The sequence below is a fragment of the Balaenoptera musculus genome, chromosome 10 (assembly GCF_009873245.2).
Source record: "Balaenoptera musculus isolate JJ_BM4_2016_0621 chromosome 10, mBalMus1.pri.v3, whole genome shotgun sequence".
NCBI lineage: Eukaryota > Metazoa > Chordata > Mammalia > Artiodactyla > Balaenopteridae > Balaenoptera > Balaenoptera musculus.
Window position 1 is genome coordinate 21809977 of NC_045794.1, and position 24427 is coordinate 21834403.

At 36.9% G+C, this 24427-nt stretch overlaps 1 protein-coding gene across 3 annotated transcripts in view; it reads left to right on the forward strand.

Moving 5' to 3' along the window:
• The window catches only part of RASSF8 (Ras association domain family member 8), a 127960-nt gene that overhangs the window by 99611 nt on the left and 3922 nt on the right, over positions 1–24427 (forward strand). For all 3 annotated transcript variants that reach the window (XM_036866013.1, XM_036866012.1, XM_036866014.1), the window contains exons 2-3: positions 13132–13337; positions 23359–24248. In XM_036866013.1, coding sequence (XP_036721908.1) covers positions 13235–13337; positions 23359–24248 — 993 coding nt within the window. In that variant the 5' untranslated portion in view covers positions 13132–13234. The remainder of the gene's footprint in view (positions 1–13131; positions 13338–23358; positions 24249–24427) is intronic.

Genomic DNA, 24427 nt, shown 5'->3' on the forward strand with positions numbered 1-24427 from the left:
CAACCCATTTCTGTGACACCATTTGCAGAACTGCGTTATAGCAAAATAATGGTCTTGATAAAAGCAACTTAACGTTTAACTGAGTTTCCAAAATACAGAACAAGAGTGTCAAACATGCATAACCTGAACATTGCAGTTCAGGGGCAGGTAACCTATGACTGGCGTCTGAGGCAGTTTTCCAAAAACCGTTACCTGTATCTGCCAAATTCTGGCTTCTCATCGCCTCTTTTTTTCCTAATGTGTTTTCACTCTCCCTCTTCTCCTCCCACGTTGTGCTTCATCCTGTCATGCTCTCCAGGTTGTTTTTCATCTTCAGGCAGCAGGTACCCATAGACATTTTTTTCCTTACATCAGTAATATTTAAACATTAAAAAGTTAATACTTTTTTAGTTGGTAGCAGTTATTCTACATAACTTCATTTAATTCCCACATCAAATTAGTTTTAGAATGAGATAATGTAAACTCCCTTTAGTAGTTGTTTTTTTTTTTACCAGTTTTCTACACAAAGGATAATTTTAGTATCTGATTATTAGTAGTTCTAATAAGTACTATTCAGAATGTATCGTGTTCATTGTGTGAATCTCTTTCTCTGTGATGCAGAAAGAACTGGGGCTAGCATTAATATTTGACTTAATTAAAGTAACTAGCTTGATTGTGAAGATTTTATTATAACCCAGTTTATCTGTATACTGTTTTTACAAAGAATTCTTTGATATGCAATAACGTCAGAGCTTGAGCGAAACTAACAATGAAGGAAATGTTAAAATTGGCAATAAGCCACCTGTATGCTTGTGTGTAGCGTCCAGGGAATGATGGGATTTGCTCAGGAGCTTGATGATTGCCATCATAAGGAAGTTATACCATTTAGAGGTACACAGTCAATTCTCGTCATTTGCAAGAGCCTTTGGTCACAACAGTTTCATCAACTGATCAATATATCACTTTGTCTTATGTGTTTTTCCATTTAAAGACACTTCATTTAATATACGTTGTTGATTCACTAACATTGAATTCACAGCCAGCAGCGCTATAACACATGCCTGAACAAAGCTTATTTTTCTCCAAGTCACATCACAGCCTTCTTGCCCTTAGGAACCCTAGACAGCACTTCAGCACAGTACTTGGGAACTGGTTTTAACAGTGAAGTCACCAACAAAAACTACAAAAATGCAAAGCATGGCACTAAATAGACTGAGGAAAGACACTTGTTGACAGCATGGAAGCTGAAGCAAGACAGAGCACTGATTTTGTCCAACCTCAGATAGGAATGTATAGGTCAGGCAACTCCAATTTTTCATGTCTGTGAATGGCCATGAAAGTGCCACAAGTATTGATTTGGGGGTCACAAATAAATTTTAGTGAGTGGGTGAATTCACAAATAAGGAATCCACAAATAATGAGGATTGAATAAATTACTTTACTAAAGCACTGGTCTTGGGGGAACATGTCTCCACAAATTCAGGTGCTTAATTCCAATAGACATTTTTTAAAATTGAAGTATAGTTGATTTACAATATTGTGTTAGTTTAAGGTGTACAGCAAAGTGATTCAGTTATTTTCTTTTCAGATTATATTCCATTATAGGTTATTATAAGATACTGAATATAGTTCCTTGCTCTATACAGTAAATCCTTGTTGCTTATCTATTTTATGTATAGTAGTTTGTATCTTTTTTTTTTTTTTTTTTTTTTTTTTTTTGTGGCCGCACCACGTTGCATGAGGCATCTTAGTTCCCCGACCAGGGATTGAACCCATGCCCCCTGCAGTGGAAGCGTGGAGTCCTAACCACTGGACCGCCAGGGAATTCCCAGTAGTTTGTATCTGTTAATCCCATACTCCTAATTTGTCCCTCCCTCCCTTCCTCTCCCCTTTGGTAACCATAAGTTTGGTTTCTGTGTCTGTGAGTCTGTTTCTATTTTGTATGTAGACTCATTTGTATTATTTTTTAGATTCCACATATAAGTGATATCATATAGTATTTGTCTTTCTCTGTCTGACTTCCTTCACTAAGTATAATATTCTCTAGGTCCATCCATGTTGCTGCAAATGGCAATTTCATTCTTTTTTATGGCTGAGTAATATTCCGTTGTATATATGTATACCATATCTTCTTAAGCCAGTCATCTGTTGATGGGCATTTGGGTTGTTTCTATGTCTTGGTTATTGTAAATAGTGCTGCAGTGAACATTGAGGTGCATGTATCTTTTCGAATTAGCATTTTCATTTTTTCCAGGTATATACCCAGAAGTGGGATTGCTGGATCTTATGGTAACTCTATTTTGTTTTTTAAGGAACCTTCGTACTCTTTTCCATAGTGGCTGTACCAATTTACATTCCCACCGACAGTGTATGAGGGTTCCCTTTTTTCCACACCCTCTCCAGCATTTATTATTTATAGACCTTTTGATGATAGCTGTTCTGACTGGTGTGAGGCGATACCCTGTTGTGGTTTTGGCTTGTATTTCTCAAATAATTAGCTGTGTTGAACATCTCTTCCTGTGCCTGTGGTCCATCTGTATGCTTTCTTTGGAGAAATAGCTATTTAGGTCTTCTGCCCATTTTTTGATCGTGTTGTTTGTTTTTTTCATATTGAGTTGTACGAGCTGTTTGTACATTTTGGAAGTTAACCCCTTGTCGATTGCATCATTTTCAGATATTTTCTCCCAGTCTGTAGGTTGTCTTTTTCTTTTGTTCATGGTTTCCTTTGCTGTGCAAAAGCTTTTAAGTTTGATTAGGTTCTATTTGTTTATTTTTGCTTTTATTTCTTTTGCCTTGGGAGACTGATCTAAGAAAATACTGCTACAGTTTGTTGCAGAGAATATTTTGCTTATGTTCTCTTCTAGGAGTTTTATGATGTCATGTCTTATATTTAGGTGTTTAAACCATTTTGAGTTTAGTTTTGTATATGGTGTGAGGGAATGTTCTAATTTCATTGATTTACGTGTAACTGTCTGGCTTTCCCAGCACCACTTGTTGAAGAGACTGTCTTTTCTCCATTGTATATTCTTGCCTCCTTTGTCATAGATTAATTGACTGTAAGTGCATGGGTCCAATAGACTTTTAAGATCATAAATGATTCTTGGCTAAAAGAACACTTGTTCCCCAGTAGCATGTTACTGTATAGACCTAGTTCTTCATTATAAAAATTATTAAAATAATAGTGGTTTGAATATAGAAACCTCACAATGACAATAACTGAACTCTGTTAATACCCTTGCAGTAGAACCTTACTTCTACCTACAAAATAGGTAGGTTTCCACGGAAAAATGTATTCCAAATTCCAACTGAGATGCCAAAGCCCTTCTGCTTCCTGAGTCCTTAGTTCCAATGATGACCAATCCACCACACGCACCTACAGTGTAGGCCTTGCATTTTCCCCTCTAGTCTAGTTCTGAGGCTGGGAGCAGAGCTTCGGAGTCAGACTCGGAGGGTATAAAGGAAAGAACAGGGTCACAGCTTCTAAAAGAGAGCACTAGGGGCTTCTGCTGGGAAGACACATTCTTCAAATGACTTTCATGAATAACCCTGATCATAAAGGAAGGGAGGGATGATTGTCAGTGCAGCCCCAAACTTGACAGAAGCCATATTCTAAAAAAAGTGGCCCTCCTGTAATAAAATTTTGGACCATGTGGTTCATTGATCTGATCCATAAAGGCATTTCTTACCCTCCTTAAGGATTCAACTTTGAAAGATATTGTTAGTGGTGTTTAAGACGCAGACGCTGATCTTCTCTGTGATGAGCCATGGTAGGAAATCTCTGATCAAGAGGATAAATACCCTACAAGTTTATATTAGCTAACTAGTATTATTCTCAGTGTTTTCCCACAGCATTACTATACTCTAATATTTAACAGATGTATATGTGTTTTTTTTTTTTTTTTTTTAAATTTTATTTATTTATTTATTTATTTATTTATGGCTGTGTTGGATCTTCGTTGCTGTGCGAGGGCTTTCTCTAGTTGCGGCGAGCGGGGGCCACTCTTCATCGCGGTGCGCAGGCCTCTTGTTATCGCGGCCTCTCTTGTTGCGGAGCACAGACTCCAGATGCGCAGGCTCAGTAATTGTGGCTCACGGGCCCAGTCGCTCCGCGGCATGTGGGATCTTCCCAGACCAGGGCTCGAACCCGTGTCCCCTGCATTGGCAGGCAGACTCTCAACCACTGCGCCACCAGGGAAGCCCTGTATATGTGTTTTATGTTCATTTGTATTCACTTAATGATTAAAAGTTCAAGGTGAAATGGTGATAATGCAGATAGGAAAATATGTGATGGTATACTAAAACCTTAATGGAACTTAATAATGAGCCTCATAAGTTTCTTTGAAATAATAGGTTTCTTGGGGGGTGGGGAGAACTTTTAATGAGATCTGCTGTCTTTTAATAATCTGCTGTGTTAGGTTTCCCAAGTTTAATATCTTTTTTAAAATAATGGTGTTTACTTTTTTATTTTAATTTTTTAAATTTTTGTACAATTTTAAAGGTTACTTTCCATCCACAGTTATTACAAAATATTGGCTCTATTCCCCGTGTTGTACAACACATCCTTGAGCCTATCTTACACTCCGTAGTTCGTACTGACCACTCCCCCATTCCTATATTGCCCCCCACCAACTGGTAACCACTAGTTTGTTCTCTGTATCTGTGAGTCTCCTTCTTTTTTGTTATATTCACTAGTTTATTGTATTTTTTAGATTCCACATATAAGTGATATCATATAGTATTTGTCTTTCTCTGACTTATTTCACTTAGCATAATACCCTCCAAGTCCATCCATGTTGCTGCAAATGCCAGAAGTTCGTTATTTTTAAAATCTCAGTAGTAGTCCACTGGATATGTATACCACATCTTCTTTATCCATTTATCTGTTGATAGACACTTAGGTTGCTTCCATATCTTGGCTATTGTAAATAATGCTGCTATGAATATTGGGGTGCATGTATCTTTTCGAATTAGTGTTTTTGGTTTTTTTGGATGTATACCCAGAAGTGGAATTGCTGAGTCATATGGTAGTTCTATTTTTAGTTTTTTTGAAAAACCTCCATACTGTTTTCCACAGTGGCTGCACCAGTTTACTTTCCTACCGACAGTGTAGGAGGGTTCCCTTTTCTCCACGTTCTCGCCAACAATTTGTTACTTGTGTTCTCTTTGATGATAGACATTCTGACAGGTGTGAGGTGATATCTCATTGTGGTTTTGATTTGCATTTCCCTGATGATTAGTGATGTCGAGCATCTTTTCATGGGCCTGTTGGCCATCTGCATTTCCTCTTTGGAAGAATGTCTATTCAGTTCTTCTGCCCATTTTTTAATTGGGTGGTTTGTTTTATTGATGTTGAGTTGTATGAGCTATTTATATATGTTGGATATTAATCCTTTATGTCATATCATTTGCAAATATTTTCTCCCATTCAGTAAGTTGTCTTTTTGTTTTGTCAGTGGTTTCCTTTGCTGTGTGAAAACTTTTAAGTTGAAAGGTCCAAGTTTAATCTTTTAATGAAACATAAGGGACTATGTATTAAATAAATTTTAATTCAGCTTTAAAAATTCAGCTGTTTTTCTTTTTAATAAAACAATTTAGTTTTAATATATTAATTTAACACAATATATTAATGTTTGACCGTTTTTTCATCTTAACTTATCCCAAGGAAGAATAATACATATTCTATTTTTAGTAAATAGAGTGCCTAGCAGAGAAGGAAACAAATCTTATTTTAAGTCAGAACTCTTAATGTTTCCTTTCCTTAAATGTTCTCTAAATGGATTAGGGACAGTAGCATATAAACCTCTTATTTGACACTTGGAGTGCACACCAGCCTATATAATGCTCGAAGAAGTCTGGCAGCAAAGGAACTTTTTAAACTTTGTTTACTGGATTTCTTACATTTCCTCGGCCTTGGAGCCCTTTTTCCCAGAAATTTAACATCTTACAGTATTTCCTAATTGAGGAACACAGTTTGGGAATCAGCTTGCTGGGGGCAGATGGTCCTTCCTCTGGGCATAAAGGGGGTTAGTGAAGCCGCCTTGGCGCTGCAGTGGAAGCAGAGAGAGCTGAAGTGGCACTCTGGGAAATTACAGCATGACAAAAAGGTTTCTTTTAAGACTTATTTATTATTTATTTGTTTGTTTTATTTATTTTTGGCTGCATCGGGTCTTAGTTGCGGCATGTGGGATTTTTCGTTTTGGCGTGGGAGCTTCTCTCTAGTTGTGATGTGTGGGTCCCAGGGTGCATGGGCTCTGTAGTTTGCAGCATGCAGGCTCTCTAGTTGAGGCGCACAGGCTCAGTAGTTGTGGCACGTGGGCTTAGTTGCCCCACAGCATGCGGGATCTTAGTTCCCCAACCAGGGATCGAACCCGTGTCCACTACATTGCAAGGTAGATTCTTTACCACTGGGCCATCAGGGAACTCCCAACAAAAAGTATTTTTGTACCTTCCCTAGAAAAAGTAATTAGGTTTATTCTCGTTCATCTCACATGTGTTCTGATTCATCTACCCAGGTGACCAGGTACCCTAGAACTGTCTTAGGTCCTTTAACAGAATGTAAAAGGACTAACTTACTATTTGTAGTAAATACTATTTTATAGGAAAAGTTTGTATTGTTTTTTAAATAAGTTTTTAAATAATCAATTTATACTGAAATGCCAGTGCCATTGTAAACCGTTAAACAAATTAAATGTTTTCTTTAATTAAATCAATGTTTATTGCATCTCATAAACTTTAACATTATTTTTTAAAAACAGCAAAGAAATAGGAAGATCACAGGACAATGGACAAACAAATCATAGATTGATTAAAGATTTATTAACACAGGAAGTGTTGAGATTTTAAAAACCCACAGAAAAAGGAATTGTGTGTAATTGATTTTTAGTAGGCTAATAATAACATTCTAATCAATAGAAAAAAATCAAGGCATATTGTTTGACCATATGAGAATGCAGAATTTTCTGCTTCACCTATAATGCAGCTAAACAAAATATCAAACACTGGGGAAACACAGCAAGTTAAAAAAAAAATTATATTATTAGAATGACTCTTAAATTTAAGACAGTTAGAAAATGAATGCGTATTTGCAGTGCTGGACACCCTATGCCAAACAACAAGCAAGACAGGAACACAACCCCATCCATTACCAGGGAGGCTGCCTAAAATCATAATAAGGCCACAGACACCCCAAAACACACCACCAGACGTGGACCTGCCCACCAGAAAGACAAGATCCAGCCTCATCCACCAGAACACAGGCACTAGTCCCCTCCACCAGGAAGCGTACACAACCCACTGAACCAACCTTACCCACTGGGGACAGACACCAGAAACAATGGGAACTACGAACCTGCAGGCTGCGAAAACGAGACCCCAAACACCGTAAAGTAAGATGAATGAGAAGACAGAGAAACACAGCAGATGAAGGAGCAAGGCAAAAACCCACCAGACCTAACAAATGAGGAGGAAATAGGCAGTCTACCTGAAAAAGAATTCAGAATAATGATAGTAAAGATGATCCAAAATCTTGCAAACAGAATGGAGAAACTACAAGAAACGTTTAACAACCACCTAGAAAAACTAAAGAGCAAACAAACTGTGATGAACAACACAATAAATGAAATTAAAAATTCTCTAGAAGGAATCAATAGCAGAATAACTGAGGCAGAAGAATGGATAAGTGACCTGGAAGATAAAATAGTGGAAATAACTACTGCAGAGCAGAATAAAGAAAAAAGAATGAAAAGAATTGAGGACACTCTCAGAGACCCCTGGCACAACATTAAACGCACCAACATTCAAATTATAGGGGTCCCAGAAGAAAAAGAGAAAAAGAAAGGGACTGAGAAAATATTTGAAGAGATTATAGTTGAAAACTTCCCTAATATGGGAAAGGAAATAGTTAATCCAGTCCAGGAAGCAGAGAGTCCCATACAGGATAAATCCAAGGAGAAACACGCCAAGACACATATTAATCAAACTATCAAAAATTCAATACAAAGAAAAAATATTAAAAGCAGCAAGGGGGAAATAACACACAAGGGAATCCCCATAAGGTTAACAGCTGATTTTTCAGCAGAAACTCTGCAAGCCAGAAGGGAGTGGCAGGACATATTTAAAGTGATGAAGGAGAAAAACCTACAACCAAGATTACTGTACCCAGCAAGGATCTCATTCAGATTTGACGGAGAAATTAAAATCTTTACAGATAGGCAAAACCTAAGAGAATTCAGCACCACCAAACCAGCTTTACAACAAATGCTAAAGGAACTTCTCTAGGCAGGAACACAAGAGAAGGAAAAGACCTACAATAACAAACCCAAAACAATTAAGAAGATGGTAATAGGAACATACATCTCGATAACTACCTTAAAGGTAAATGGATTAAATGCTCCAACCAAGAGACATAGACTGGCTGAATAGATACAAAAACAAGACCTGTATATATGCTGTCTACAAGAGACCCACCTCAGACCTAGGGACACATACAGACTGAAAGTGAGGGGACGGAAAAAGATATTCCATGCAAATGTAAATCAAAGGAAAGCGGGAGTAGCAATTCTCATATCAGAGAAAATAGACTTTAAAACAAAGACTATTACAAGAGACAAAGAAGGACACTACATAATGATCAAGGGATCAATCCAAGAGGAAGATATAACAATTGTAAATATTTATGCACCCAACATAGGAGCACCTCAATACAAAAGGCAACTACTAACAGCCATAAAAGGGGAAATTGACAGTAACACAATCATAGTAGGGGACTTTAACACCCCACTTTCACCAATGGACAGATCATCCAAAATGAAAATAAATAACGAAACACAAACTTTAAATGATACATTAAATAAGATGGACTTAATTGATATTTATAGGACATTCCATCCAAAAACAACAGAATACACATTCTTCTCAAGTGCTCATGGAACATTCTCCAGGATAGATCATATCTTGGGTCACAAATCAAGCCTTGGTAAATTTAAGAAAATTGAAATCATATCAAGTATCTTTTCCAACCACAACACTGGGAGACTAGGTATCAATTACAGGAAAAAATCTGTAAAAAATACAAACACATGGAGGCTAAACAATACACTACTTAATAACCAAGAGGTCACTGAAGAAATCAAAGAGGAAATCAAAAAATACCTATAAATAAATGGCAATGAAAACACGACGACCCAAAACCTATGGGATGCAGCAAAAGCAGTTCTAAGAGGGAAGTTTATAGCATACAATCCTACGTTAAGAGACAAGAAACATCTCAAATAAACAACCTAACCTTACACCTAAAGCAATTAGAGAAAGAATAACAAAAAAACTCCAAAGTTAGCAGAAGGAAAGAAATCAAAGATCAGATCAAAAATAAATGAAAAAGAAATGAAGGAAACAGTAGCAAAGATCAATAAAACCAAAAGCTGGTTCTTTGAGAAGATAAACAAAATTGATAAACCATTAGTCAGACTCATCAAGATAAAAAGGGAGAAGACTCAAATCAACAGAATTAGAAATGAAAAAGAGAAGTAACAACTGACACTGCAGAAATACAAAGGATCATGAGAGATTACTACAAGCAACTCTATGCCAATAAAATGGACAACCTGGAAGAAATGGACAAATTCTTAGAAATGCACAACCTTCCGAGGCTGAACCAGGAAGAAATAGAAAATATGACCAGACCAATCACAAGCACTGAAATTGAAACTGTGATTAAAAATCTTCCAACAAACAAAACCCCAGGACCAGATGGCTTCACAGGCGAATTATATCACACATTTAGAGAAGAGCTAACACCTATCCTTCTCAAACTCTTCCAAAATATAGCAGAGGGAGGAACACTCCCAAACTCATTCTATGAGGCCACCATCACCCTGATACCAAAACCAGACAAAGATGTCACAAAGAAAGAAAACTAAGGGCCAATATCACTGAGGAACATAGACGCAAAAATCCTCAACAAAATACTAGGAAACAGGATCCAAGAGCACATTAAAAGGATCATACACCATGATCAAGTGGGGTTTATCCCAGGAATGCAAGGATTCTTCAGTATATGCAAATCAATCGGTGTGATACACCATATTAACAAACTGAAGGAGAAAAACCATATGATCATCTCAATAGATGCAGAGAAAGCTTTTGACAAAATTCAACACCCATTTATGATAAAAACCTTCCAGAAAGTAGGCATAGAGGGAACTTTCCTCGACATAATAAAGGCCATATATGACAAACCCACAGCCAACATTGTTCTCAATGGTGAAAAACTGAAACCATTTCCACTAAGATCAGGAACAAGACAAGGTTGCCCACTCTCACCACTATTATTCAACATAGTTTTAGAAGTTTTAGCCACAGCAGTCAGAGAAGAAAAAGAAATAAAAGGAATCCAAATCGGAAAAGAAGTAGTAAAGCTGTCACTGTTTGCAGATGACATGATACTATACATAGAGAATCAGAAAACTACTAGAACTAATCAATGAATTTGGTAAAGTAGCAGGATACAAAATTAATGCATAGAAATCTCTTGCATTCCTATACACTAATGATGAAAAATCTGAAAGTGAAATTAAGAAAACACTCCCGTTTACCATTGCAACAAAAAGAATAAAATATCTAGGAATAAACCTACCTAAGGAGACAAAAGACCTGTATGCAGAAATTTATAAGACACTAATGAAAGAAATTAAAGATGATACAAACAGATGGAGAGATATACCATGTTCTTGGATTGGAAGAATCAACACTGTGAAAATGACTGTACTACCCAAAGCAATCTACAGATTCAGTGCAATCCCTATCAAACTACCACTGGCATTTTTCACAGAACTAGAACAAAAAATTTCACAATTTGTATGGAAACACAAAAGACCCCGAATAGCCAAAGCAATATTGAGAAAGAAAAATAGAGCTGGAGGAATCAAGCTCCCTGACTTCAGACTATACTACTACAGAGTAAAGCTACAGTAATCAAGACAGTATGGTACTGGCACAAAAACAGAAATATAGATCAATGGAACAGGATAGAAAGCCCAGAGATAAACCCACGCACATATGGTCACCTTATTTTTGATAAAGGAGGCAAGAATATACAATGGAGAAACGGCAGCCTCTTCAGTAAATGGTGCTGGGAAAACTGGACAGCTACATGTAAAAGAATGAAATTAGAACACTCCCTAACACCATACACAAAAATAAACTCAAAATGGATTAAAGACCTAAATGTAAGGCCAGACACTATCAAACTCTTAGAGGAAAACATAGGCAGAACACTCTATGACATAAATCACAGCAAGATCCTTTTTGACCCACCTCCTAGAGAAATGGAAATAAAAACAAAAATAAACAAATGGAACTTAATGAAACTTAAAAGCTTTTGCACAGCAAAGGAAACCATAAACAAGACGAAAAGACAACCCTCAGAACGGGAGAAAATATTTGCCAATGAAGCAACTGACAAAGGATTAATCTCCAAAATTTACAAGCAGCTCATGGAGCTCAATATCAAAAGAACAAACAACCCAATCCAAAAATGGGCAGGAGACCTAAATAGACATTTCTCCAAAGAAGATATACAGATTGCCAACAGACACATGAAAGAATGCTCAACATCATTAATCATTAGAGGAATGCAAATCAAAACTACAATGAGATATCATCTCACACGGGTCCGAATGGCCATCATCAAAAAATCTATAAACAATAAATGCTGGAGAGGGTGTGGAGGAAAGGGAACCCTCCTGCATTGTTGGTGGGAATGTAAATTGATACAGCCACTATGGAGAACAGTATGGAGGTTCCTTAAAAAACTAAAATGAGAACTACCATATGACCCAGCAATCCCACTACGGGGCATATACCCTGAGAAAACCATAATTCAAAAAGAGTCATGTACCAAAATGTTCATTGCAGCTCTATTTACAATAGCCAGGACATGGAAGCAACCTAAGTGTCCATCGACAGATGAATGGATAAAGAAGATATGGCACATATATACAATGGAATATTCCTCAGCCATAAAAAGAAACAAAATTGAGTTATTTGTGGTGACGTGGATGGGCCTAGAGTCTGTCATACAGAGTGAAATAAGTCAGAAAGAGAAAAACAAATACGGTATGCTAACACATATATATGGAATCTAAAAAAAAAAACAATGGTCGTGAAGAACCTAGGGGCAGGAAATGAATAAAGACACAGACCTACTAGAGAATGGACTTGAGGATACGGGGAGAGGGAAGGGTAAGCTGGGACAAAGTGAGAGAGTGGCATGGACATATATACACTACCAAATGTAAAATAGATAGCTAGTGGGAAGCAGCCGCAAAGCACAGGGAGATCATCTCGGTGCTTTGTGGCCACCTAGAGGGGTGGGATAGGGAGGGTGGGAGGGAGGGAGACGCAATAGGGAAGAGATATGGGGACATAGGTATATGTATAACTGATTCACTTTGTTATAAAGCAGAAACTAACACAACATTGTAAAGCAGTTATACTCCAATAAAGATGTTTAAAAAAAAAAAAGTTGAGGACAGTTATCAAACTCCAGTTAAATAAATGGGTAGAGGACAAGCAGTTCATAAATGGGGAAGTTGTCAGCCAACGAAAGAATTAATTTCCTTCAGCTAATATTTTTTGCATACCTGTGCCTTATGCTGAATTTGGTGTTGGAGTTTCAGTGGTGAAGACAACACTCTCGGTCCCTTGGCCAAGAGAGCGAGACAAGGGACACAGAACAAACAGATGCTGGCAAGGCTGCGGAAACTGGTTCAATTATTTGTGATTCCTAAAATGACCAAAAAACTATTTTTTTCTTTTTTTTAACCTCAGAAATTATCCTAATGAAGTAATTGTTGTAAAAAAATAGTTTGTATGTTGAGCAATAGGGCTTGGTCAAGTAAATAAGATTTCTTTGGTCAACGGAGAGTGACTTTATGATTAATATTCTAATTGTGGAAATAGCAGTACCATGCGGTGTCATGAGAGGTGGCCATTGTTGTATTCACACTGCTAAGTTCAGTTCTGTGAATAAGTAAGCCCATGGTCATTAATGGTAGTAGGACTATGATATATTAAAATTTGTTTTGGTAACATTTACGTACTAGAAGAAATGGTAAGATTTGTTTTATTAAAAATGTTTTTTCCTCTTTTTAGCTGACTACACAGACTCTGCCTTTTCCGTGTTTTCGTGGCCAGAGACATGACCTGACGCCTTGATGACCAGTCTCAGGGCCCTTGGGTGACTGGCTGGGGCACCATGGAACTTAAAGTATGGGTGGACGGAGTTCAGAGGATTGTTTGTGGGGTCACCGAAGTCACAACTTGCCAGGAAGTTGTCATAGCCTTAGCTCAAGCGATAGGTAAGTGAACTCTCGGGGTGTCTGAGATAAAGTGGTTTATGCTTATGCTTCCTGTTGTTTTTGTTTGTTTTAAATATAGATGTTCTGTGGTTTTTGTTCATTTGGTTCCATAATACATCTCTCAGGCACACTTTTACTTATTACTGTCCCCTGCCTCCAGCTTAGGTCAGTCTGTGAAGATACTTGTTCTCTGCCTCACCGAGATTTTACTGATCTTGAGTCTAGAGTCTGCACTGTCTTCTCCTCACCTGTTGTTTATCCTAAACAATGATTTATGGAACTAAAAATGTTTTCTTGAGCCAAAACATAGATTTCAAGTTCCCAGACTCTTCATTAGGCAAAATCCGATTTTTTATTCTGAATACTTTCAGAAAAGAAATTTGCAACAAATTAAATGACATGGTTCTTCATTAGAAAGATAATGTGTACTTTTTAAATCTTACACAGTGAAGATGAAGTAGTCAAATCCATGCTTACTGGCTCCATCTTATTCACATATCCCATTGCAACTTTTCTTATTTACTCTCAGTTTATCTTTATGATATTTGATGCATGTTTTTTAGTTGCCATAATTCCGTTTGGAACATGATGAGAGCATAAACACCTACATCAGTAAAGCCAGTAATTTGGGCTAAAGTTTGTATTTGCATCTTAAATCCATCACTTAGCAAACATGTGGAGTTGACCCTTGAACAACACAAGTTTTAACTGCGAGGGTCCACTTATATGGGGCTTTTTTCCCAATAGTAAATCCTACAGTACTGCACGATTCAAGGTTAGTTGAATCCACGAGGAACTGCAGATAGAGAGGGCCGGCTGACTATAAGTTATATGCAGATTTTCAACTGTGTGGAGAGTTGGCGCCCCTAACGCCTGCATTGTTCAAGGGTCAGCTGTATTGAGGAGGAAACTGTGTGTTCACCATGCTAGGTGCTCAGTGCCTCTTTGTCTTTGAGCTCCTTATCAAAAGTTTGTTTTTATATAGTGCTAGTTTATATTGGAAGCGTGTCAGGTTAGCTCAGGATGGAGACAAGTCACTGTCACGATGGCACCTTAGCATTTTGTAGAGGTGCTTGTGCCCCTGCATTGTGGCAAGTGCACTGTTTGAAGTTGGCAATAGCCCTATACAAAGACAGAGGCTTTCTTTTAATACTAACATCTTTTGATTTTTCCTGAAATACTATATAGCACACTCATATATTAAAACAATGCTGAGAATCCTAGGCTTTCACATCCCATGAAATTTTCTTGCGTTTGGCACTAGTATTATATTTGTGGACTTAAGTTTAATTATTAAAGAGGAGAAAATTAAGGCATTTAATTTTATTTCATATTCTTTGCAACCAACTTATTTAGTCATTGCCCCTTTTGAAAGCCTCACATAATTTATTTGAATTAAAATATTAAGCATTGTTGGGTTTTTTCTGCTTAGTGAAAACTAAAATTAGCAAGTGTCAAATCTAAGATTCTTTGTTATATTTGAGAATCAAGCCATGGACAGTGGTTAAAAAAACGAGTAGTTTTTAGAAAAGTCAAGGTAGTTGAAGAGTGCAGTAAGCTGCATCTGTCCATATGGTAACCATGTTCTCTACACAGAATTTCAAGGAGAAACTGTCCAGATGTACCAGGTGTGTGTTTATCCGTTTGGACTAAAGAGTGTACTTCTTTGTGGCCAAGCTATTGATAAAAAGAAGCTTTAACTGAACCTGCCCCCCCCCCATATTTGCTTTCTCAATAACTCAGTCCAGAACTGCTTTGAAAAGTTGACAACTTGAGTACAGATGCTTTACGATATTTCTCCAAACCTGGCTAAACAACTCTCTTGCTGAATCATAAATACTTCATTGAATTCAGAATTCACCTGAGAGATGATTCAACTGGCAAGCAGCGAGCACTGTTGATCCTTGCTTCTGTTGTGCCATAAAATTTTCTCAGCCTCAGATTCAGTATGCTTCTAATAGACACTTAAATATTTATCTCCATTGTCATGGAAGTTATTGGTATTCCGAGTCTAAACACTAAATGAAAATGTTCTAGTATTTTGACCTTATTTATACTGTAAGAAATGATAGAGGGTTTATTAATTAGGGAAAATTGCTGCTGTAACAAACACCTGCAGAATCTCTGTGGCTTCACACAGTAAAAGGTTTAGTTACACTAATAGCAGCATATGGACTGACTGAGCGAAACTGCAGATGTTTCTAAAAAATTTAGAGTGATGCAACATATAGAATAGCTTCTTAAGTTAAAGTCCACATATTTGCCCATGGGGGAGGCACTATATATATGATTAGGGATTATTGAGTTTTTCTGGGTAGCTAAAATTGCTTTCAGGAAACCATCATGATATAAAGACATGTATACATATTGGCAGTCTGCAAATATATATGACAGCTAACATTTTCTGACTCAATGCTACTAATCACTCAAATCAAGTTAGAAAAGAGCTAAAGACAGAACATAATTTGATAAAAGATTTTGAATGTTAGCTACTAGTATAGAAGGAAATCCTTTCTCCTCTGATCTTTGACTTACCTTGACAGGTTATATTTAGGTGGTAGAAATAGAACGTATTCCCAAATTATAAGAAACAGTAACTAAAAGTGAAACGATGATTGACACTCAGTTGGCATGAAGTGGTTAAACTGCCCAGCAGGAACGCACTGGTTGGATACTGTACACCCTGGGCTTTCTGAAACATTCCCAATTTTAAATATTCAACCTTGTTTTTCCCATAAACTATCCCAGAAATGCCATTATTTCAAAATAGAGTTCAAACTACTTCTCAAATCTGTATGTGAAACAGAAAGCCTTAAACAATTCATCTGTCTCAAGTTAAGTTGAGAAAATGCATTTGCTTTTACAAAATCACAAACGAAAAATATGAAAAGAATGTACTTCTGCCCTCAAGTAGCTTAGAACTTAAAGTACAGCTAACAAAAGATTAGAGAGGAAAAAAAGAGGAGGAAGAAATCAAGGAGACTGAGGGAAAGGTTTTCTGATTCACACTGCTTTGTTGCCTGGTGCCATTTAAAGTACTGAAGATTCAGAATTTTTCTCTATTCCCACTTCTGATGATCTCGTCCCATATCTTTTTCAACCGGGACCAGAGCTAGCATTTAATACAAACAAATTGATTGGGGCTGGGGCCCAAGATGGCATGGATTGTTCTAAAAAGCCATGTTTCATAGAGTTTGCCCCAACAAAATCAGTTTTCAAACAAACACATTTTATGCTGATCTCTGGTTTTATTATTTGTTAATATTTCTTTCTCTTCTCTGGAAGTCTCTTCAAAGTAGGGGTCCTGCTTATTTATCTTTCTTATTCCATTGCTTTGCCTAAAGTAGTAGGTACTCTACAAAACATAGTTTCTAGAACAGTGCTTCCCCATAGAACTTTCTGCAAGGACGGTAATGTTCTGTATCTGTGCCATCCAGTACAGTAGCCACTAGCCACACGTAGCTATTACCTACTTGAAGTGTGGCTAGTGTAACTGAGGAAATGAATTTTTAATTAAAGTTTAAATGTGGCTCGTGGCTAATAGCTATTGTAGTGAACAGCGCAGTTCTAGAAGATGACTAACTGGTATCTCAGACTTAAAACGTCCAAACCCAAGCTTCGTGTCCCAGCTGTTGCCCATCCTCAGATTTCCTCCCCCTCATCTCAACAAGTGGGAACTATTGCTTTAAATTGATTAGATCTAAAACTTTTGCGTGATCTTTGGTCCTTTTCTTGCTCTAATACCTTACAACTAATCCATCAGTAAATCCTCCCTGTGCTGTCTTCAGTATATATCCAGAATCTTGTTGCTTCTCTCCACAGCCTCTGTTACGACCTTGATGTAAGCCACCATCGTTTCTCACTTAGATTTTTGCAGTGGCCTTCCACCTCCTTTCCCTGTATCATCCTGGTCTCCTGCAGCCTAGTCTCGACAGATGTATTTTGAAGTAATACTTTGAAACTGTGCATCATCATCACTCTTGTGCTCAAAACCCCTTAGTGGTTTCCGGACTCACTCAGAAAATGTTAAAGTCCATGCGATGGTCTTCAGGGCCCTAAATGAATCCCTGCTATACCTCCAACCTCATCTCCTCCCACTCACTTTTGATTGCTTCCTCTTAAACGTGTCGGAGACAGTTCCGCCTTAGTCTTTGCACCTGTTCTTCTGTCTGCTGAGAATACTGTGCGCCCAGCGCTCTTCCAGATTCACTCCCTTGGCTCACTGCTCCCTGACCACCTGCGCATGCACACACGCACACATACTCCCCACCTGCCATACTCTGTTTTTCTCTCTCGTGCTCCCCCCCCACCGCCCCTGCGACGTATTACATACAGGCCACAATCCATTATCCACATTTTGGAAACCTAAAAAATTTTGAAAGCTTGAAGTTTATCATACTTAATTTGTTAGCCATACCTGGCATGGCTTGAACTCATTTGGTAGTAAAAAACTGATCTGATTTGTTGTGAGGCTGAGGCTGCTTTTAATCTATATTTATTCCATTTGGTATGAAATTGATATATTTTACTTTAGAATTTTCAATGTGTTTGACTACAGACCTGCAGGATAGCACTATGCTACCTTCCTATAATCCAAAAAATTCTGAATGTTTAGCATATCTGACCTTAAAGCTGTTGGTTAATGGACAGTAGACATACATTCTTTCCTTAGTGTGTTGTGTATTGCCTGCCACTCTTTTGTTATTGCTTATTCTCATAGCTTAAAACCATGTCTAGCATGTAGTAGATACTCAATACCTACTTGTGAATAAATGAATGAATTTTTTTAAGTTTCTGTGAATTACAGGCTGAACTTGGTGATGTCCCATTCGTCTCTAAGATTATATGATCCTTTAGAAGATAAAGAAAATAATATATTTTATATTGTCACATTTAACTCTTAATTTCATATATAAATTATCAATTTTAGAAATTTATAAATTGGTTAATTTGGTATCTGTTTACAAGTAGTACTATCCATTGTAGACTATTTTGAAATTTAGCAAAACACAAAGAAGGTAAAAGAATCACTCATGACCTTGCTTCCTAGAAGTAAACACTATAAGCAATGCTTTTTATGTATCTACAGATGAGTTTTAAAAAAAAAAGATTCCAGTCTAATGCTTCATAGTTTTAAAGTCCCCCTTTTCATTACTGAATTGGGAATTAAATTTTCCACATCATTAACAGTCTCACAGCAGTCTTATGAGGAAGGCCCTGTTATGATCCCTATTTCAGAGATGATGGAACAGAGGCACAGAGATGTTAAATGACATGCCCAAGCACCCGTAGCTGGTAAGGAGGGTCCTGGGATTCAAACCAGTAGTCTGATTCAAGAACCCTGCTCTTAACTACTATGATACTATGTTATTTATATCCCCTATAATCTCAATGGACAACTGTTAGAAAATATAGTTACCGACTGAATTACATTGAAACAAAAACTAAAAATTCTTAGTACTAAAATATACTGCTTTTTTATAGCCAAAGTCATCTTTTACAATTTTGATATTTATAGCAGTAGTGTACTATATCATCCATAATTCTAAGTATCATCCATAATTCTAAGTATCTTCTATATTTTCCACATCCATAAAAGATTATTTTAATGAATGCGAACACATGTAATTCACAACATGCATCAGTGAGGATGGGTAAGATTATGCTGCATTAATAATCCCCCAAACCTTAGTGGTTTATAATGATGTGTTAGCTATTATTTTGGTTAATATTATTTATGTAAAGTAACCAGCACAAAGCCTAGCAAAGAGTGGGCATATTAAATGTTAATCATTATGAAATCAATAAATGTTTTCATTATTTTTAGTCATAGTAAATTTATAATAAAATCCTAAGTATACTGTGAATGATTTAACTATGGGTTGAATGCACAGCTAGCTGACAGGTTATACTCAAAGATATTCTTGTACCACTGTCATCATAAGATAAATACTCTATGGTAAGAGTTATCTTAATAGCTACACACAGGACTTACAGAAAGTTCATTGACAAATTTTCAGAATAGTTGTACATCATTGGGAAATTGCTTTAAAATATATATATATATATATATATATATATATAAAAGCATCAAAAGCATTTAACAGACTATAAAATGTTACAATGTAAGTTCTGTTACAGAGAGCAATGTTTACGGTAAGAATTCTAAGTCATTATGGAATGAATTAGTTTTGTTCACTACATTCTGCATAAGATTGCAAAATGTTTGTAGCTCAAGGAGAAAAGTATCTATTATCAGAAAAACTGAGTGGGGAAGGTATAGGTTATTCACCATAGATAAAGAATAAGTCAGGTGTTAACTGGCATTATTTACAGTATGTCCAGAAACAGGAGGATATGTTAGCATTAAATTCGTGAGAGGTTAATGCCAGCTCTCTGTCATGTCCTTTTGAAGAACATAGAGTGTTCATCTTTGGGGTAAGGAGGATTTCATACTGAAGAAAAGATCAAATGTCAGTTAAAACTAAAATTTCTGAAGAGCATTCATGATCAGGGTGTCTAATAGAATATATTCCCAGGGCCTGACACTATTTCTGACAAATGTTTGTTCGTTATATATTTGTTGAATACATAACAAGAAGTGACACTTTTAAATGATGATTTTATTTTTTTGGCTCTAAGGAGAAATTTCCTAAAATTGTGAAAACATGGTTACAGTTTTTTAAATGGTTGAAATAAGAGCATAATGTTTCTGGGTGACTCATATTTGAGTATTCGAGTTTTGGTGTATATTTCTAAAACTTCATATTACTTCACAGTCAAATATTCCACTTTAAGTTAGGTGAAAGTAGTCTGTTATCTCCTTTTTTTTTAAATTTTTTTTAACGTCTTTATTGGAGTATAATTGCTTTACAATGGTGTGCTAGTTTCTGCTTTATAACAAAGTGAATCACTTATACATATACATATACCCCCATATCTCCTCCCTCTTGCGTCTCCCTCCCACCCTCCCTATCCCACCCCTCTAGGTGGTCACAAAGCACCGAGCTGATCTCCCTGTGCTATGTGGCTGCTTCCTACTAGCTATCTATTGTACATTTATATCAGTCGTCCAGTGAGAGTCCACTGATGCACTAAAATCTCTTTGTGATTTTCCTCATTATATGAAGTTAATGATTCTTGGGATTGCACTCAATTGCTTCAGCTCTTCAGAAGTATAGTCAATATTTTATTTATCATTACAAATTGTGGCATACAGGCCTCGGTAGCCAAAACAGTTTAAACTACAAATGCCATAGATAGATATATAGATAGATAGATAGATAGATAGATAGATAGATAGATAGATAGATAGATAGATAGATGGATGTTCCTTTTTATTAGTCTTAGGGCTACATCAAGATAGTATGCAAGGTAGAACTAAATGTATCCACTTAATAAACTGCAATAAAAGAAGTTTTGCAGGAGGAATTGGAATCTGTCTAAATGAAGTATTCAGGTTCTGTAGGGCCTTGCCAAGTATAGGCATTCAAATTCCAATGACTGTGGAATTTAACTCGTACATAAGCTATCTAAAACCCAATTTCTGTAATAAAATCAAAGTATTAATTCATTTACTTTTTAAAAAAGCTTTTTTATATTGCTGGATTCTTTTTTTTTTCTTTTTTTTGCCTAATTGCACTAAATATGCATTATTTAACAAAAAGGAAACGCTAGCAGTAAAAGCAATCCTAAATAATCTACCAAGACATTCTCATAGAGTAGCAGTACCATTAAGCATTGGAAAAATCAGCTTTATATTTAATTATGACTAAATTAGAGTCCTTAAAATTTTTAATTTCACTCATATAATGTAATGATTCCGTTTTCTTTTTAAAGATGCTTCATGGCCTGGTAGGATTAGAGAGGGCTCTACTGGTCTAGTCCAACCCTTCATATTTACTGATGAGGACACAGGGTCCAGGTAGCAGGAGTGAGACCCTAAAAGTAGTTGATAGACAGCAGAGCCAGGAACACAAAGTGCTGTGATCTTTGAAGCAGTGTGTACACCTGGAACGAGTTTAACCTTGAAGATTTGTTGGGTGGTTTTTCTTGGTATAATTACAGTAATTTTTAACTTGAAAATCTTAAGAAACATTTTTTTATTCCAAGAAGCCAAATCCAGTGTGCTTAATAAGGCTTTGCATTCCCCTTGTTTGCCCAGGTATTTTGTTAATAGCAACAACTAATACTTGTATAGCACTTTTCAATGTTATAAAACATTTTTAAATTTTATATCTCACTTAACTCTTACAACATTGTCAGGTAAGAAAATACAAGTCTCACTCTATAGATGAAGAAATCAGAGCTGAAGGAAATTTAATAATTTGTGCAAATCACGTAAATATATGGCAGAGCCAGATCTGAAAACAGGCCTTCTGACTCCAGAGAGCCCTTATTCTTTCTTTCCACTCTGTCCAGCTTTACGTAGCTGGGAGTTGCTGCAAGTTGATTAAGGATTCCTTTAGTCAGATTGTTGTCGTGTCATGTCACTATTTAAAGCAGGTCTCTGGTCAGCCCTTTTGTCATGTGAATAACAGTGTTTTCAATTAATGATGGCTGCCATGTATTGAAAACCTGCTACGGTCCAGGCAGTATGGCAGGTGCTTATTAGCCCTGATTCTGACTCTCAGAACCTATGAGGTACTGCCACTCTCCCCACTTTAGAAGTGAAGTTAGGCTACTTATCCAGCAAGTAATTTACCCGAACTTAAAACTCTAGTCTGTTTGCTTTCAAAGCTTCAACTTTTCAGCTGCACCCAAGATTCAGGTTTCCTTAAAGACGAACATACACATATGCTTAGAGCAGTATCACTCTTCATCTGCTACTTTTGAATAGCACAAGTGGGTGTTCATAGTACATATCCAGATTTCCATTTATTGGCTCAGTAATTGAGGAGATACTACTATTGGTTCAGAAGCTCATGATATTAAAAAAGAAGACAGGGAAGACAAATCAGTAGCTGTATATGCCAATATGATAATTGCTAGATGGCAAGGTGAGTTTTTTTCTTTGTAATAATATTAACTACTAATGGACACTTTTTTAAAATTGAGATGTAATTGACATATAACCTTACATTAGTTTCAGATGTCTAGTGGACACTCTTAACAAAATTAATATTTTCCATCTGACCCACACACCTTAAATGGAAATATTTAGGAAGTGTATTCAAGCTAATGACATTATATTGTCTTCTGAATCTTTATCTTCCATAATTACTGTTAGATTCAGGATATTTTTAACATAAATGTAATTTTACTCTACTTTTGTTTTTTAATAATATCATTTTTGCCTTTTTAATGTTTTTTAAAAGACTCTTTGAAGCTATTACTTATCAAAACTGAACAAGACTTCTCTTCAGGCCCCACTCTTTATATGAGACTATTTTGAGGGTTGTTTTCACTGAGGTGATTTTTTATTTGCCACAGGTATGCCGGAAGGTATGGGCAAGGAAAGGCCTACCCAGCACCTGTAGCTGAGTAGCAGGTCCTCCACTGTCTCCGTGTCTCCTTTCAGGAGGAGAGACGGGGGCTCCAACCTTCCCAAGTCCTGATGTGCAGAGAAATCAGAGGGATTCCTCAAGTGGAAGTCTGCTCAAGTTCTGAAGTCCTGCCTGGTTCCTGGGACCAGGCCCTCCTGGCTTCCAGCAGGACACTCTGTGCCCTCCTTAGTTTCAGCTGGAGGTCTTGCCGCAAACAAGGTCTAGGCAGTCAGGCATTTGACAAGAGGGTAGATTAAGATTCCCACTGAGGTTTAAGGTGTAAAGATGAGTTGCTAAGCGAGTCTGAAGAGTGTACGCAGTTCACATCCCATAGTTTTATGTGTTACGTATCTTAAGGAGTTCAGTATCCTCAAGTGAAAGTTTTAAAGACATCATGGGCTGGACTTTGATGCTAATTAAAGTTAAAAAGTTAACTTTAAAGTTAAAGTTATCAAATAGTGTCCTATGTCTGGAGGCATTATTTTAGCTGTTGCGTATCCCTTTTTGACAATTTATTCTTATCTTTTTTTATCTAGGTCGAACTGGAAGGTACACGCTTATAGAAAAATGGAGAGATACTGAAAGACACTTAGCACCTCATGAAAATCCTATCATATCCTTAAACAAATGGGGGCAGTACGCTAGTGACGTACAGCTGATTTTACGTCGAACGGGGCCCTCTCTCAGTGAGCGGCCCACGTCGGATGGTGTGGCTCGAGTTCCTGAAAGAACTTTATGCAGGCAGAGTTTGCCCCCCTTAGCTAAACTGAGGCCTCAGATTGACAAAGCAATCAAAAGGAGAGAGCCTAAAAGGAAATCGTTAACATTTACAGGAGGTGCCAAAGGGTTAATGGACATTTTTGGAAAAGGTAAAGAAACTGAATTTAAGCAAAAGGTGCTGAATAACTGCAAAACAACAGCAGATGAGTTAAAGAAGCTGATCCATTTGCAGACAGAGAAGCTCCAATCCATTGAGAAAGAGCTAGAATCAAATGAAATAGAAATACGATTTTGGGAGCAAAAATATAATTCTAGCCTTGAAGAGGAAATTGTCCGCCTGGAGCAAAAGATCAAAAGAAACGATGTAGAAATTGAAGAGGAAGAATTTTGGGAAAATGAATTACAGATTGAACAGGAAAATGAAAAACAGCTGAAAGATCAACTTCAAGAAATAAGACAGAAAATAACAGAATGTGAGAGCAAATTAAAGGACTATTTGGGTCAAATCCAGACTATGGAAAGTGGTCTTGAAGCAGAAAAATTGCAACGGGAAGTTCAAGAGGCACAGGTCAATGAAGAAGAGGTTAAAGGAAAGATCGGTAAGGTCAGAGGGGAAATTGACATTCAAGGCCAGCAGAGTCTGAGGCTGGAAAATGGTATTAAAGCTGTGGAAAGATCTCTTGGACAAGCCACCAAACGATTACAGGTAAGAACACTTTTATTAGAATGTTTCATCTATTTAAAAGAATTAAATATTTGGCATCTAAAAAACTGAACTCCTCTTTTTCTTTCCTCATGGAAGCTTCTTAAACTCTGTATTTCTCCAAATCACTGTAGGTTTGCTCTTGATTTTCCAAAATGATAATGCCTTTATTTTCATCACTG